The sequence below is a fragment of the Lupinus angustifolius genome, chromosome LG12, assembly GCF_001865875.1.
Source record: "Lupinus angustifolius cultivar Tanjil chromosome LG12, LupAngTanjil_v1.0, whole genome shotgun sequence".
In the NCBI taxonomy this organism is placed as follows: Eukaryota; Viridiplantae; Streptophyta; class Magnoliopsida; order Fabales; family Fabaceae; genus Lupinus; species Lupinus angustifolius.
In genome coordinates, this window is record NC_032020.1 from 17921795 (window position 1) to 17935965 (window position 14171).

The 14171-nt window shown below is 36.5% G+C and overlaps 4 protein-coding genes across 4 annotated transcripts; all 4 read right to left on the minus strand.

Moving 5' to 3' along the window:
• LOC109362458 (G-type lectin S-receptor-like serine/threonine-protein kinase LECRK3) lies at window positions 562-3276 on the minus strand. Its single transcript, XM_019608261.1, has one exon. The coding sequence runs from the start codon at window positions 3179-3181 to the stop codon at window positions 803-805; it is 2379 nt and encodes a 792-aa protein (XP_019463806.1). The 5' UTR covers window positions 3182-3276; the 3' UTR covers window positions 562-802.
• Window positions 3625-6237, minus strand: LOC109362457 (G-type lectin S-receptor-like serine/threonine-protein kinase LECRK2). Its single transcript, XM_019608259.1, has one exon. It carries the CDS (start codon window positions 6174-6176, stop codon window positions 3798-3800), a length of 2379 nt encoding a protein of 792 aa, XP_019463804.1. The 5' UTR covers window positions 6177-6237; the 3' UTR covers window positions 3625-3797.
• LOC109362459 lies at window positions 7078-10270 on the minus strand. The gene is made up of 5 exons (XM_019608262.1): window positions 10137-10270; window positions 9943-10040; window positions 9221-9287; window positions 8429-8525; window positions 7078-7404 (listed from the first exon to the last, which is right to left on the minus strand). The coding sequence occupies exons 1-5, from the start codon at window positions 10192-10194 to the stop codon at window positions 7326-7328; spliced, it is 399 nt and encodes a 132-aa protein (XP_019463807.1). The 5' UTR covers window positions 10195-10270; the 3' UTR covers window positions 7078-7325.
• LOC109362125 (beta-glucuronosyltransferase GlcAT14B-like) lies at window positions 10949-13852 on the minus strand. Its single transcript, XM_019607709.1, has 4 exons — window positions 13174-13852; window positions 12356-12431; window positions 12119-12234; window positions 10949-11798 (listed from the first exon to the last, which is right to left on the minus strand). The coding sequence occupies exons 1-4, from the start codon at window positions 13739-13741 to the stop codon at window positions 11284-11286; spliced, it is 1275 nt and encodes a 424-aa protein (XP_019463254.1). The 5' UTR covers window positions 13742-13852; the 3' UTR covers window positions 10949-11283.

The window sequence follows — 14171 nt, forward strand, 5'->3', positions numbered from 1 at the left end:
ATATCAAATTCTGCAATAAATATTATGGTTTAAGGAACATTTATATTTTTCTCGTGGTTAAGTTTATATACACTCTACTAGCAAATATAACAAGACGGTTTCATTGGTTTTATACATTGATAACAAGACGGTTTCATTGGTTTCATTTATATTTATATTTGGCTTGATTTATTGGTCAAGATCATGTGGTTATTCATTGATGTTGTTGTTAAACAAGTCATTCACGACTATATAGCTAAGAATTTTTCAGGTCAATGGTCCAATTTATTTGTCCCTTTCCATAGGCAATGTCGTGTTCTACACTTCAGACAAGGCCTACAATGTAAGGGTAAGGCACAAGGTAAACTCTGTCATATGTACGAATCTTCCACTTACAACTCTCACTAAAAATAAATTATGTTGACTTCACAATCAAATAGAGTCTCTTACCAATGTTTCAGCAAACTTTATCTTCCATGAAATTAAGGGGTGGCTGGTTATCTATGACTTGTTTATAAGTATCTTGCAGAATATTTGAGTCTTGACCAATTCCAACACTGGTTTGTATCATAATATATCAAATTTTAATTCTTGAATGGTCTTTAGTTATTTCTTTTTCATTCAAATTACAACTAAAAGACAAGGAAACTATCATCTGCTAAAACATTAATTGAAATGACTACACAAATAACTATCAATTCCAGCCATAGATACAAACTTCATAATTGAAATGACTACACAAATAACAGTATGTAACAGAACAAAGAACAAATAAGCTGAAAACAAAAAATGAAGGGTGCAACATTTTTGTGATTATGAGAATTCATGAAGAAGTTGGACAAGGAGGAATAGCTATATTGGTAACCCCTTCTAACATCAACACCACGCTCTTCATTGTTGGGCGGATAACAGGATCATCTTGGATGCACCAAAGTGCCACCTTAACCATACTTTCGATGATTTTTATATCAACGTCTTCCCAAAGAACAAGCTTATTTAACTCTCCTGCAATGAAGCACTTATAAACCCAATCTGAGAGAAGAATCTCCTCTGGTTTTAAGAGATTCACTTCAAAGTTTCTTCTGCAACATATAATTTCCAATAGAACTATTCCATAGCTATAAATATCTGCCTTCACTGATATTGGAATGTTCTTGTTCCATTCAGGTGCCATGTAACCTCGTGTCCCTCGTACCACAGTGAAGGTCCTGGTCTGGTCCGGCATGAGAAGTTTTGCTAGCCCGAAATCGGATATTTTGGCTGTCCAGAACTCATCCATGAGAATGTTTTGAGGCTTTATGTCACAATGAATGATTGGAGCCTCACACTCTTCATGGAGATAGAGGATCCCTCTTGCAATGTTGAGTGCAATTCTCACTCTTTCATTCCACTCTGGAAGTCTTCCATCCCCAAAGATAAGCTTTCCGAGGGAACTATTGCTCATGTATTCATAAACAAGAAGCCTTTTAGAACCCTCAGCGCAATAGCCAAACAAGTGAACTAGGTTCCTGTGGTGTGTTTTCCCAATGGCTCTCATTTCCGCTTGAAACTCCCTTTCTCCATCTTCAACCAACTTCTCTAGTCTCTTTACCGCAATCAATCTTTTACCTTTGTACAAACTCCCCTTGTAAACTGCTCCAAATGATCCCTTGCCCAACTCTTCTTTGAAGCCCTTTGTTGCTCGCTTGAGCTCGCTGTATGAAAATCTCCGTAAAGCCACCTCTTCATTCAAGCCCAAGTTCCTGTTCTCCACCAGCCTTTTGTACCTCAAAACTCGAATCTTATGAATAAAATGGCTAGAGATTGCAACAGTTAGACATAAAAGGAAAGTAAAACCTGATATAACTAGAATAATGTGCATTATTGCTTTGCTACTAGTCGTCTTGATGGTTGGAAGTGTTTGGTCCGGCACAGGCTTATGATCGAGGCTTATGTTTCCAACCTTTAAGAATGCAGTGGTGGTAATGGTGGTGACATCATTATCCACCATTATTGTCATATTCACATATCTCAAAGGTGGCTCTTGTTTCTTGCATACCCCTCCCTCATAAATAGCAGCCCAACAATTGCAATCTGCCAAACAAGAAGAGGAGCATTCTTCTTCCCGTGACATTATGGCTTCGGAATAAGCATGATCACCCCAGTTAATATTCCTCATATACACCATGTTATAAGAGGCTGCATTATCTTTCTCACCACTACACTCTCCTTCTGAGAAATTCCTATTACACCCAAGAGTTCCTTCATTTGGATCTATGTAGTCAAATCCCTGAAGACACTGGCAGTAGGGTTGGTCGTCAGAAAATGTGCAGTAGCTGTTGAAGCCACAAAAAGCCTTTACAGCACATGCATTGCCATTAGGCCAATATGCAAGTTTATTTTCATCCCCATTCTTAAAATGAACATACAGACGAAAAAATCCATCATAACCCAGTGTTGCACGATATATGGTTTGATTGTCTTTGTTATTTGAAAATGAATCGCCATAAAGATATTTGATCGCATTCAAATTCAAATCACTGCCATTCCTGATCACAAGCATACCTGTTTTGTTTAGGTAGAGATGAAATCTGGAGCCAATAAAGCCTGAAGTACCAGAGCTCCAGTAAGCATCCACTGGCTCATCATCTGTATTCAATGGATAGAGAACAAGGTTTCCATCATCCTGCATCTTGAGATGGTACTGTCCAGTGGAATGATTGGTATATGAATAACTTGACACCAATTGACCTCCAGCACGCAGAGTTTGACCCCCTAATATAGTATTGGTCGGGTAATCGAAACTCTGCCATGTGATATTAGATTCTTTATTGTATAATACAAAGTTCCCAGAATCATTCATGGAGGCATAGAAAGTAGTTGCATTGGCATTAGCAATAAGCTTACCTTGTCCTTGGTCAACAAGCTCGATACCTTCCGCGGATAGTTGTAGTGTTGCATTTGAGGTGAGAGGAGGATCACCCCGGTTTGCACTCCATACCACAATATCGTTTTTCACGCCAGCCAACCAGATTCCAACACCGAAGCCATCATCTTGCTTATAAAAGCCAAATGCAAATACACCAGAAGGGGAAACCCAAAAACTGGAGTTACTACCTCCATTGGGTGAAAGTGAGGAACCAAGTGGTATATCAGCTTTTATACTCACAGACGATAAGTATATAAACATCAGGAACACCATAGTTCGAACAGTACCGTCCATAACTACTACTCAACTCTTTGGTTTTGCTAATCTGATAGAAAAGAAAAGTGAAATTGCAAAATGCTAATAATACTGTCACGGCCAAATTTTAAAGGAAATATTTTCCTAAGACTTCCTTTTCTTCTTCGTCAACACCTCACATCAACATCAAAATTAGGAAAACAATACTTTTCCCTGGACCCTACCTTGTCACACTGGTGTGCAATTTCTTCCAAAAATAAATAATCAAATAAGACTTTAACCCATATCTATAACCAGTTCAAAAGAAGGATTATAATTCTTACACGCCACTAGAGTATATCTCCTCATGTTAACAATGACATATGTGGCAAAATCAACACGATGTACCAAAATTAAAGTAGATGACATGGGTTTGGATAGCATTACTATTAAAACAATACCAGTATTGTTTCCAACTCTTATCATGACTTTTTAATACCGTGAAAACATAAAACTTCTTATTGCATGAACAAACATTTATTCATGGAAATCATGGAAGCTAGATTTTGATACACATCACATCATGACAAGAATAACAATAGTAGCATTCAAAGATAATAAAACTACAGCAGTAGGATTACTAAACTTATGGTACAAACATAAAAATCTCCCTAGATTATACAGCCAAATATGCTGGAGAAGGGGGAAGTGGAATATCTTTCAATCCTTCCAGCATCAAAATAACAGTCTTCATCGAAGGACGAAGAGATGGGTCATCATGGACACACCACAACCCCACCTTCACCATTATTTCCATTATCCTCCAATCTACATCTTCACCTCCATCTGCAACAAGTTTATTTAACTCCCCTGCAACAAAGCATCGATATACCCAACTGGAAAGGTGTATCTCCTCCACTGAAGAAGCATTTGCATCTATATTGTTTCGGCGGCAGATGATCTCCAATAGCACCACACCATAACTGTAAATGTCAACTTCTACTGATACTGATGCTTCTTTCTTCTGCAATTCTGGTGCCAAGTACCCACTTTTCACCTCATCCCCTGGTCTAGTTCTGGAATGCCCAGGCTTCAACAGCCTCGCTAATCCAAATTCGGAGATCTTTGCAGTCCAAGCTTCATCCATAAGTATGTTTTGGGGCTTTATATTGCAATGGATAATACGAACTTCACACTCTTCATGTAGATACAGGATTCCTCTAGCCACATCCAGTGCAATTTTTATTCTGTCTCTAGAAGACAAGTGCTTCTCAGATTTAAAGAGAAGATTTGCAAGAGACCCATTGCTGGCATATTCATAAACAAGAAGCTTTTTAGACCCATCAATACAAAAACCAATAAGCTTAACCAAATTCCTATGATGAGTTCGAGCTATGGCAGTGATTTCAGCTCGGAATTCTCTCTCCCCTTCATCCACAATTACCTCCAATCTCTTCACGGCAATCCTTGTGTTACTGTCACCTATTGTACCTTTATAAACTGCTCCAAAAGATCCTCTGCCTATCTCTTCTATGAAGCTACCAGTTGATTGCACAAGTTCATCAAATGAAAATGAACGTAGAGAACATTCCCCAGTAAATCCGAGATTTGCACTTTCGGACAACGATGTATACCTGCAAACTTGACGCCTGTAAGTGAAGAAAATAAACACTGCAAAGGCCAAACAAAACAACAAAACGGAGCCCAAACTACTGGCTAGAACAATAATCAGGCGTTTCTTGTTATCAACAAGGAGCTTAGGCTGCTTTTGAGATGACGCACTAATGACATTTTCTGAAGGCACCTTAAATAGTGCTATGCCTGATGCATTTTGTAACCTTCTGCCATATCTAATCGGAAGCTTGTACTTTTTGCAGTTTCCGCTTGTATATAACACAGCTCCACAATCACAATCTTCTCGGTAAGACCTGTGACAAGCTTCTAAGTTCAGTGGTATAACTGAATATGGGTAATCGCCCCAAGACATATCTTCAAAGGAAGTAATATTGTACAACATAGGGTCTTCACTACTTTGACAATCACTTTTGCTATGGTTACTTTTACAGTTCAGAAACATGGTGCTGTTACCACCATTATTGGAACTGGAGGGGACAAAGCCAGGATAACACTGACATGCAGCTTTACCGCTTATGTTGGAGCAATAACTGTTTAAACCACAAAACCCTTTGATTTGACATTCATCAGAGATGGCTTGCCACAACATTTGTACACGTGAGCTAGTATTGCCCTCAAATTGGTGCACATACAATCTGAAGTTCCCATCAACATCAAGTGTTGCACGGTAGATTGGAGGCGTAGTATTGTTTGAGTTGGAGCTAAGGCTAGTGCTATTACTCAAACATTGAAAGTTATTTCTACAAAGAAAGCCTTGAGGATCAACGCTGAGTTTTCTGGGATAATAATAATAATAATAAGCCCAGTAAGCATCATGAGGTCCAGCTGAGCTGTTGACAGGGTAAGCAACAAGGTTACCATCACTCTGCATGTTGAGAAAGAAATGTCCACTCGAATGGTCTGATTCAGACATGCTAGAGACTAGTTTGTTTCCTTCTGTTAAATTCTGACCTCCTAATATGGTGTCAGTTGGGTTATCAAAGCTTTGCCAGATAACACTATAATTTTTATCATACAGCACAAAGTTACCAGAATCGAGCATGGAAGCCGAAGCAGCAGACTCAGTAATAACATCAGGAACAAGATCTTCTGCATGTCCCTCCTCTTTTTGTAGAAGCAGCCTACCATTATTCGAAAAGATCAATTTGGAATTAAAGGAGAGTGGTGGACTATCACGGTTAGCAGTCCAGACAACAGTGTTGTCATCAATCAGCCATATTCCAACAGCAAAGCCATTACCTTGATGGTAAAAACCAAAACCAAAATGGCCAGAATTAGATACCCATGAAGTATGGTTACCACTGGGAGATAGCCATGAACCCAACTCAATGATGTTAGACTGGTTTTTTTCTGCAGTGGCTTCATTAGTAAGAAGCATTAAGGACAACAAGAACATAATAGGTAGTATGGAAGAAACCATAGGATTTGGAAACTACTTTTCAATTGTCTAAACCAAATGACTTTTACTCTCTAACTCACTTGCCAAAACAGCTAACTTTATTTTGGGAACAGTTTAAAGTTTTTCCATTTGAAGACTTGACTGAATCCACACATTGCTATAATCCTAGACTAAAGAAAGTAGGTATATTAATTTCCACGAAGGAGACTAGTATCTAGAATAACTACCTTTCCACGAAGGAGACTGAGTATCTAGAATAACAACATAGTGATTACTGTCAGAGGAAAAACTTTCCTAGCATAAATAAAAGTCAGTGAGTATAGTTGCCTAAAGAATACATCCATAATCTGCCATACACAATATATGTAACATTTAGATTTTGAAAAGTAGGTTATTCTTCTAAAAATTTCTCTTAAAAAAGTTTCAACTATAAACTATTTAAAATATAGAATAAATGCAAACAGAATATCTTTTGATTTTTTAGGCTCCCAGTCACACTCTTTCAGGAACCTTTTCCTATTGGTTCAAGTCACCACATCTTAATATGTGTGCCACTTATTCAGGTTATTAAGATATTATTTCTACATAGTTCAGCTGAGCTGATCAAGTTGCAAAGAGTGTGAGTAAACCCTTTTCCATTCCTTTCTCCCACCGTTCCTCTCCTTATAAAGCCTCCTATGAAAAACCGTTTAACACAATAGGTAACTTCTTACAGCATAGACGGCGTGGAGTTGAAAATAGGACGTTGGGTTCAGTGTTTTCAAAACGGGGCAACAATGCTAAACAGCAACTCTGTCTCTATTAATATGCACCAGCTTTATTCTACAAGGGTGAATAATTGAGAAAGCAGGATGTTTAGAATTAGAATCATAACAACTTCCAAAGAGTGCTAAAAGCAATGTAACAATCTGTAACTGCATCCTATCACGCTATATAAATTAACATATAAATGAGAAATAGGAATCTTGTACCAAAACAGGACATGGTGGAATACAATTAAACACATAAAAAAGTCATGAATTCAAACAAAATCTTAACAACTGCGTGGTACTATTTAAAATACACATGGCAAAAGGGCCAACATAGGAACATGGTGATTCTCACTTCCCTTCTTTCTCTTTCTCTTTCTCTAGCTATGAAGAATCTTCAGGATTCAATCTAGCCAATCTCCTAGTCATCAAATGTGCTCATGAATCCACCAAGAAACCCAGCCCCATTACAACTTCCACACAAGATATCCTTTTTACCCCTGCAACAAACATATAAGTTGGATAGGGTTATGTTCAAGCTAAACTAAGAGAATGACAATTATAATCAGTAGGCCTATTTGTGATGAATATGAATATGAATATGGCGTGTTTATCTTTTCAAATATGCAGACTCAAAATCAATCTACATATTATGAGTTTTGGTACCTAATTTTTCAAAAGTATTATGATCATGGGATGAAACAAAGGTACAAACCATACAACTAACAAAAGTAATAATACCAAACCATGCAGGACAATGCATACCGCACCAATTACAAATGAAGCAATTTAGTACAGATAAACATAAGATGACCTATAGATCCTCATCATCAACTTCTACAGAAACAAACTAATAACAGTACTGCCTTAATAACATGGTCTAAAACCAATTAACAGAGAAGAAACAAATAGAGACTAAAAGGAGCTTATATTTTTCATCCTTCTTTTCCCAGATCAAAAGTCAGCAGCACATGTTTGCAAACCCCATAGCTGCCCCTGGCCCTGCTAGTGTGCTAAACACCCAGTCAATTAGCTTCGACAAAAAGAAGAGAAAAGATTCACCACATCCCATTTGGACATCAATCTTGGTGGTGGGACTGAAGTGAAACAACTCAACATCGGACTATCGTTAATCTTATAATATCCACTTTGTCAGAATCTGAATGTCATTTGTTTATCTATTGGAATCTACCCAAGCAGCATACTTGTTGACTACAACCAGTTGAGTAGGATTCACAACTAGGAAACTTTGCATATTAGAGTGTATAAACTGAACTCTTGAGCTTTATTGGCTTAGATAGGCTCTGTTTATTTATTGTTTATTTACTCCATGGTGAGAATGGTGTAGCAGCAGCACCGACAGTTATGTTTATGCATATACTTTTATTTTTATAGAAATTGATGCATTTAAGTACATATTCATACACCATACAGCAAATATTGTAGTACTGTATACAAGATATCACACAGGATAAAACTAAGGGAGAGACAGCCAGACATGAGTGTGGTATTTGATGCAGTTACCTGCATAACCAACATAGTCCACCCGCTTTAAATTGTCCGTTGAAGTGATCTTCAGAATTAACTCCAGTACCTTTGCATTGAGTGCATAATATTGCACCTGGGCAGTTGAGCAAACAAATAAAACAGTGAGTTGAATGCCAATGTTTCTAATGGAAGGGAAAAATGCTTAAAAATATCTGCTAGCTCTCTAAGAAATTAGTGTTGTTTTTGTATTTGTGAGTAGCTAAAGCTGCAGGCCTCATATATGCAATGAAAAAATCCTGGCTCGTCGTCAAGAATTACCAATATTCTGATTTCTGAATGTAAATGCACAGTGTAGAACTATCATCAGCAGTAGTCAACTGATAATACATACCATATTTCCATTTTAACAAATTGGCTAATCTCACATAAAATGACCCACTAAAATCTGAGCAATTGACAAATATAAAATGTTCCCACTGGGACCAACATGACTTAGTTGTGACTGCAAATTTTAAGGTGGTATCAGTATTTGGTAAAATAACTACTTACCTCAAGCATGAAGTAATCATGTTAATAGCGCTTTTCTTACCAAAAAGGAAAAGTAACATTTTTTCCGGAAAAGGTATACAATTTCTCAACATGACAAGAAAAGACTAAATGATTTTCTTTCAAGTACAAGTTTTTTCTTCTAATTTTAGTTTCAAACTAGCAATTGCTACATGATATGACACGATGGTACTTATTAGTTTAACCCCATCTTTGAATAAAGAATAAGAAAACTACAAAGGATGACGATAAAAAAGTAATCAAATCTACATTATCACTTACCATTTCCCTCACAGCCAGAACAAACAATGCTCTTTACTTTGGTGGTTTGACTCTTATCATCTGCAGCCTGTATTAAATCAAGACCAGAGAGTGAACGCAAGATACATGCAAAACTAAACAAAATATTAGAATGATAGAAAGTGGCAACTCAATCTCATGAATCTCTCCAACAACAAAGTCCAACTCTGACAAGTTTCCTTCAGTATGTAAGTTAAATTCAATCTTCAAAAGTCATAACAAAGAAACAAAATATGAAAATCTTAATAGGTCAGCAGTTACCACATTTCAAATTAAACCACACAAACTGAAAATTTTAGACAGCTAACTGATTAAATTACAAATCTAGAATAGTGTTAGACTCCAGAATTTAACACACTAAATAATATGTATATTGCAAAAACAATCTAGTTTCCCTTAACAAGGAGTCTTCTCCTTCAATTTAATGCCATAACTATCAGAAAATGACCACACATAACTTTGCAATGCACTACAACAACCACCCATATTTAGCTAATACAAATCTACTATGTCTGATATCTGTTTTCTTAATATAAAATTCTTAATAGCCTACATTCCTATCATATAGTCTAACTGTTTAAGCAATAATGTCCTCACACGCTCCATATTTATCAACTAACTTCTTAGCACTTTTTTTGACATAAGAAACTGAACCAAAAAAAAACATTTTTCTTGTGTAATTGGGATACTAAAAATGATCTCACCTTAACCTCCAAAGACTTCAAGTTCCGAGCTTTAGAATTCAGACACGTTTCTTTTATCGAAAAAGCCTTTCGGGCAACCGAATTACCAGTAACTGCACCTATTTAAATTGATATAAAATCTCTAATTCAATTACATAAGCACAAGAAAACCAAACAAATAAAAAAAACAGAGAGAAAGAGTGAGTTAATAGTACCAGGTCTGTTTGATGATACTAAGGAACAAATGGGAGAGAAACATAGAGAGTGCGTCATTCTCAATAACAAGGGTGAACTGAAAGTGTAGCAACGAATATGAGATGAAGTGAAGAGATAACTGATAAGGCCCTTCAATATGTGGGTTAGAGTTCACACTTTTTTTTACTTTAATGCCCTTGGAAGACGTCACAAAGAAATGGGTTTTAGCGTAAAACCACTCTTCACTTCTCATAAGACAAAGATGGAATTTGTAAAAGTGTAAACAAATGGGCACTACTCTGTTGTCCACACACTGCATTCTTAGCTTTCAAAGTAAGCTTAGTTAAATCTAATTTTTATCATTCTTTCATTATCTTTGTCAATTAAGTGTAGATATTTTGAAAAGGTGACACTATTGAATACTATTATTATATTTGTTAAAGATCACATGGGAAAGTTTGATATTTGTTTCAGGGAGGGAAAAGATTGAATGCTTGGGTGCTTTGAGGTCTTAAGTTTGTGGACAAGTTTTGTTGTTACCAAATCCAATTCCAATTTAATAGCTAGAAGCCATGGAAGCAGTTTTGTTGTTACTAACTTCACCCTTTTGTGGCTCTACATTATTATTTTTTTATCAAATTCTCTCCATTTTTAGAGAGTAAAATGTAATCGTATAATCAAACAATACCTAATGGCACGTATAAATGATAGCACCAATAAGTATAAATGTACTTGTCTCTGGATGTGAGACGTGTTATGTGTTTCATACAAGTTTTTAATGTATAATACTATAATCCAAATTTATTGAATTAAAAAAAAGTTGAAATGAGAGTTCCATCAAAACGATAATTTTGTGTTGTCATCCAATGCAATTTACTAAATCGGGTGAAGCGGTCAATAAGAATTAACTACAAACTTAGTGGTCAACGTTAAAATTAGTGTAAAATATAAGTCAAAGCCAAAGCTTATCTCTGAATATTTTACAACAACAAAAAAAGTTGTCTCTGAAGAAGCAACCATTTACGTTTTGTATTCTGCATTCTCATCTTTCATGTATGGTCTCAAAGCAACCTCTGGTGTCAACTGGTCATAGAAATTGTCCTGGCTGTTGCTACTGAATGATGGAAAAACAACAATGTCCAAAGTAGATGTTTCCAAACCTGGCTATCAAGAACACTGCTTTGTCTGAAAATCTTCTGCTGATAATAAACCATTTATAAGGCGTTTAAGCCTTTCTGCCCCGGGGCCGGGCCGAAGTTCAGTGATATTTCTTAGAACAGAAATAGGTTTGGTGATATTCGGATTTGCTTGACTGAACCACTTGCCAGGCACATAGCCATCGGCTTTTCGTCCCAATAGTTCATTATCAATCTTGTCTAAGGCTGGTTCATTCCTTCCAAACTTCCGGGCAAAAGGAGCATTACTGTCCACCATTCTCTGGTAGTTATCAATTGTAAGGTAGTGAGGGTGTTGTTTTGGAGGGTTATCCCATGATATGAAGTGGAGGTCATGGTTCACAGTAGTGTTACGAAACTCCTCAGCATTGCATATGACTGTGTGAAAATACCCTTCAGGGGAAGATAGAACATTGGCATGATACATCAACACTAATCTAGGTAAGTTATCCCATCCCCATAAACAGTATTCAACAAATTGCCGAGAGAGCATCATCCAGGCAGAACCTGTGAGCAAAATCAAGCAGCAAAATAAAACTCAGATACCCTTAGTGTTAGGACTACTGGTTTCACGTTAAACTCCACATTTTAAGTGTTCCAGTTATGGAAAGCTATCGAAAAGATTTGCTATATATATATTGGACTCACGACACTATGATGGATCTCTCTTTTCCTTCCTTTTCATTATGAGTGTTTGACTTCAATGAAGAATCAATGAAGGGTTACTACTGAAACATTCTTAAATTTTGAAAGATCTATATAATGAAGCGTGTATGACGAAAACAAAACAGAGATTGAAGTAAAACGAGAGACAATAGATATCTCACCTGTGAACAGCCTATATGCTGTGGGAACATTTCTCTTTTCTGTGACCCAAAATACATCAGATTTATTGATGCTATAAAGACCTGGATCAATTATAACAGGCTTGGCTCTGTGATCCCTATTAAAATATCAATGTTTTCCTTGTTAAGAAGAGGCACCACAAAAAATGCATGTTACTTTTTTGTGAAATGTATCAAATCATGCAATAAAAAAGAAGGGATTAAGGATTATTAACATACTCCTTCCAGCCAATATCACTGGTGTGCTCAATGAAGTTAAGGTGTCTCGGAATAGATGACAGTGTATGTAGCAGATCTGTTGTGTCAAAAGAGATTTATTAAATTGAAAGAACAAGATAATACTTCAGAAAATAAGATAACATAGTTCACACTTCATGCTCCTCAGTCTCTTTTAAGTTCCAGTGAATTAACAAATTAAACAACCGAACCATCAAATTTTCCACAAGAATATATTTCTGCTGAATATCAGTATGCGCCCAACATATATTGAATAAGTAGTGCACTTGCACGTATCTAAGAAGAGCTTATTTTCAAAAGTGTATCTTACAAGCTTATGTTAATAAGCTAAAGAGAACTTAAGAGTAGGTCATGAGCTATTTTCTTAGACCGAAATAAGCTATTCCCAAATAAGCTCTTCCCCCCTTTATTCTTAAACCAGGTATTCAACCCCTTCCACCATCCTCGGCTACACGAAAAGAAAAAGGAAAAAAGCTGCCGAAAAACAACTAAAAGTGATGAGAAAACTAACAAGATAGAACACCGATTAGGATCAGAACCAGATCAGACGAATTTTAAACTTTAAAAAAAAGTTTCTATAATTATCAAGGAGCAAAAATAGCTAACAAAAATACTAAGTAAATCGTCAACACTAGATTCGGAAAGAGCCAAGACAAAAATTGTCGGAACTCATTTGGAATATAACGAATTTCCCTTAACGTTATAAAAGAAATCAATTTCAACAAAAACAAATAAAATCACCACATCGTTATAATTATAAAGACAAAAAGAAAGGGTTTTGAAGTTAACAGTGTAGGTACCATCTTGGGTGAGGAGGGGATAATCGGAAGCACTGAGATTAATAAACCAATCCCAATCACCAGCTTCCTTTAACAAAATGGAAGCAGCATGTAGAGTAGTAGTAACCATGGTGGGTCCTCTGTAAGTGACCAAATTAGCCTTAACCACCATCTTAACATTACCCAGTTTCGAAAACAGAGGCTCGTTGGTGAGAAAGTTAGCAAGTTCTAATCTTTCATGTGTAGGAGCTTCAAGGTCTAAGTGAACAGCGTAATAGTTCCTTGGATGATAAAGGGCTTTAAGTGTTCTCTTTAAACTATCGCCATCACCGGTTGAACCAGAGATCAAGTAAGCGATCCTTGGAACTGAGTTAGTGGAAGAAGTAGGAGAGAGAGTGAGCTTGGACTCAACGAAGTGGGGTAGGTGAGTGATGAGTCGAGTTCGGTAGAGGTGGAGGAGAGAGGAGGAATCTGAGGAGATGAAAATGGAAAGAAGGATGAGGATGGTGGAAATGAGGAGAGAAATGATGAGTGAAACGAACCATGTTTTCTTCTTCTGTGATTGCTTGATGTTGCTGTTTGTATCCATTGGTGAAGAGAAAGAGAGGTTTTGAGGTTGAAGGGATATGTGGAAGTATGCGCTGGAGGGTGAAGTGCGCACTGGTGGTTACGCCTCTGATTCACCACTTCTATTGGACCAACACGCCATATATAATAATAAGACACTGTTTCCGTTGTCTAAAAGTTTGTCACACATTAAATGGAACAAACACTTACTATTTTCTGTCATGTCTTCATTGTTTCAAAAATCATTCTTCAATGTAGCAAATTTTGTGAAATTGTTTTAATAGTTAATATTTAGATTATTATTTTTTTTCTAAAAAATCAATAATAATTAAAAATAAATGACAGTATAAATTTTTTATACATATTCTCTTAACATATATGCTTTTGTTTTTGGTAGTTTAGTACTAATGAAAACAAGGATGTAGTGATAGAACGACAACTTCTTTTTTTCT

Bases quoted from the DNA above. Each gene is read 5' to 3' on its own strand.
- LOC109362125 (XM_019607709.1), bottom strand. From the start codon at position 13,741: ATGGATACAAACAGCAACATCAAGCAATCACAGAAGAAGAAAACATGG. The intron at 12,432-13,173 runs GTACCTACACTG...TTGACACAACAG, and splicing joins TCCCCTCCTCACCCAAGATG to ATCTGCTACATACACTGTCA. The intron at 12,235-12,355 runs GTATGTTAATAA...ATATTTTAATAG, and splicing joins AGTGATATTGGCTGGAAGGA to GGATCACAGAGCCAAGCCTG.
- LOC109362457 (XM_019608259.1), bottom strand. From the start codon at position 6,176: ATGGTTTCTTCCATACTACCTATTATGTTCTTGTTGTCCTTAATGCTT.
- LOC109362459 (XM_019608262.1), bottom strand. From the start codon at position 10,194: ATGACGCACTCTCTATGTTTCTCTCCCATTTGTTCCTTAGTATCATCA. The intron at 10,041-10,136 runs GTACTATTAACT...CAATTTAAATAG, and splicing joins AGTATCATCAAACAGACCTG to GTGCAGTTACTGGTAATTCG. The intron at 7,405-8,428 runs GTAACTGCATCA...TGTTTGTTGCAG, and splicing joins GGACTATGTTGGTTATGCAG to GGGTAAAAAGGATATCTTGT.
- LOC109362458 (XM_019608261.1), bottom strand. From the start codon at position 3,181: ATGGACGGTACTGTTCGAACTATGGTGTTCCTGATGTTTATATACTTA.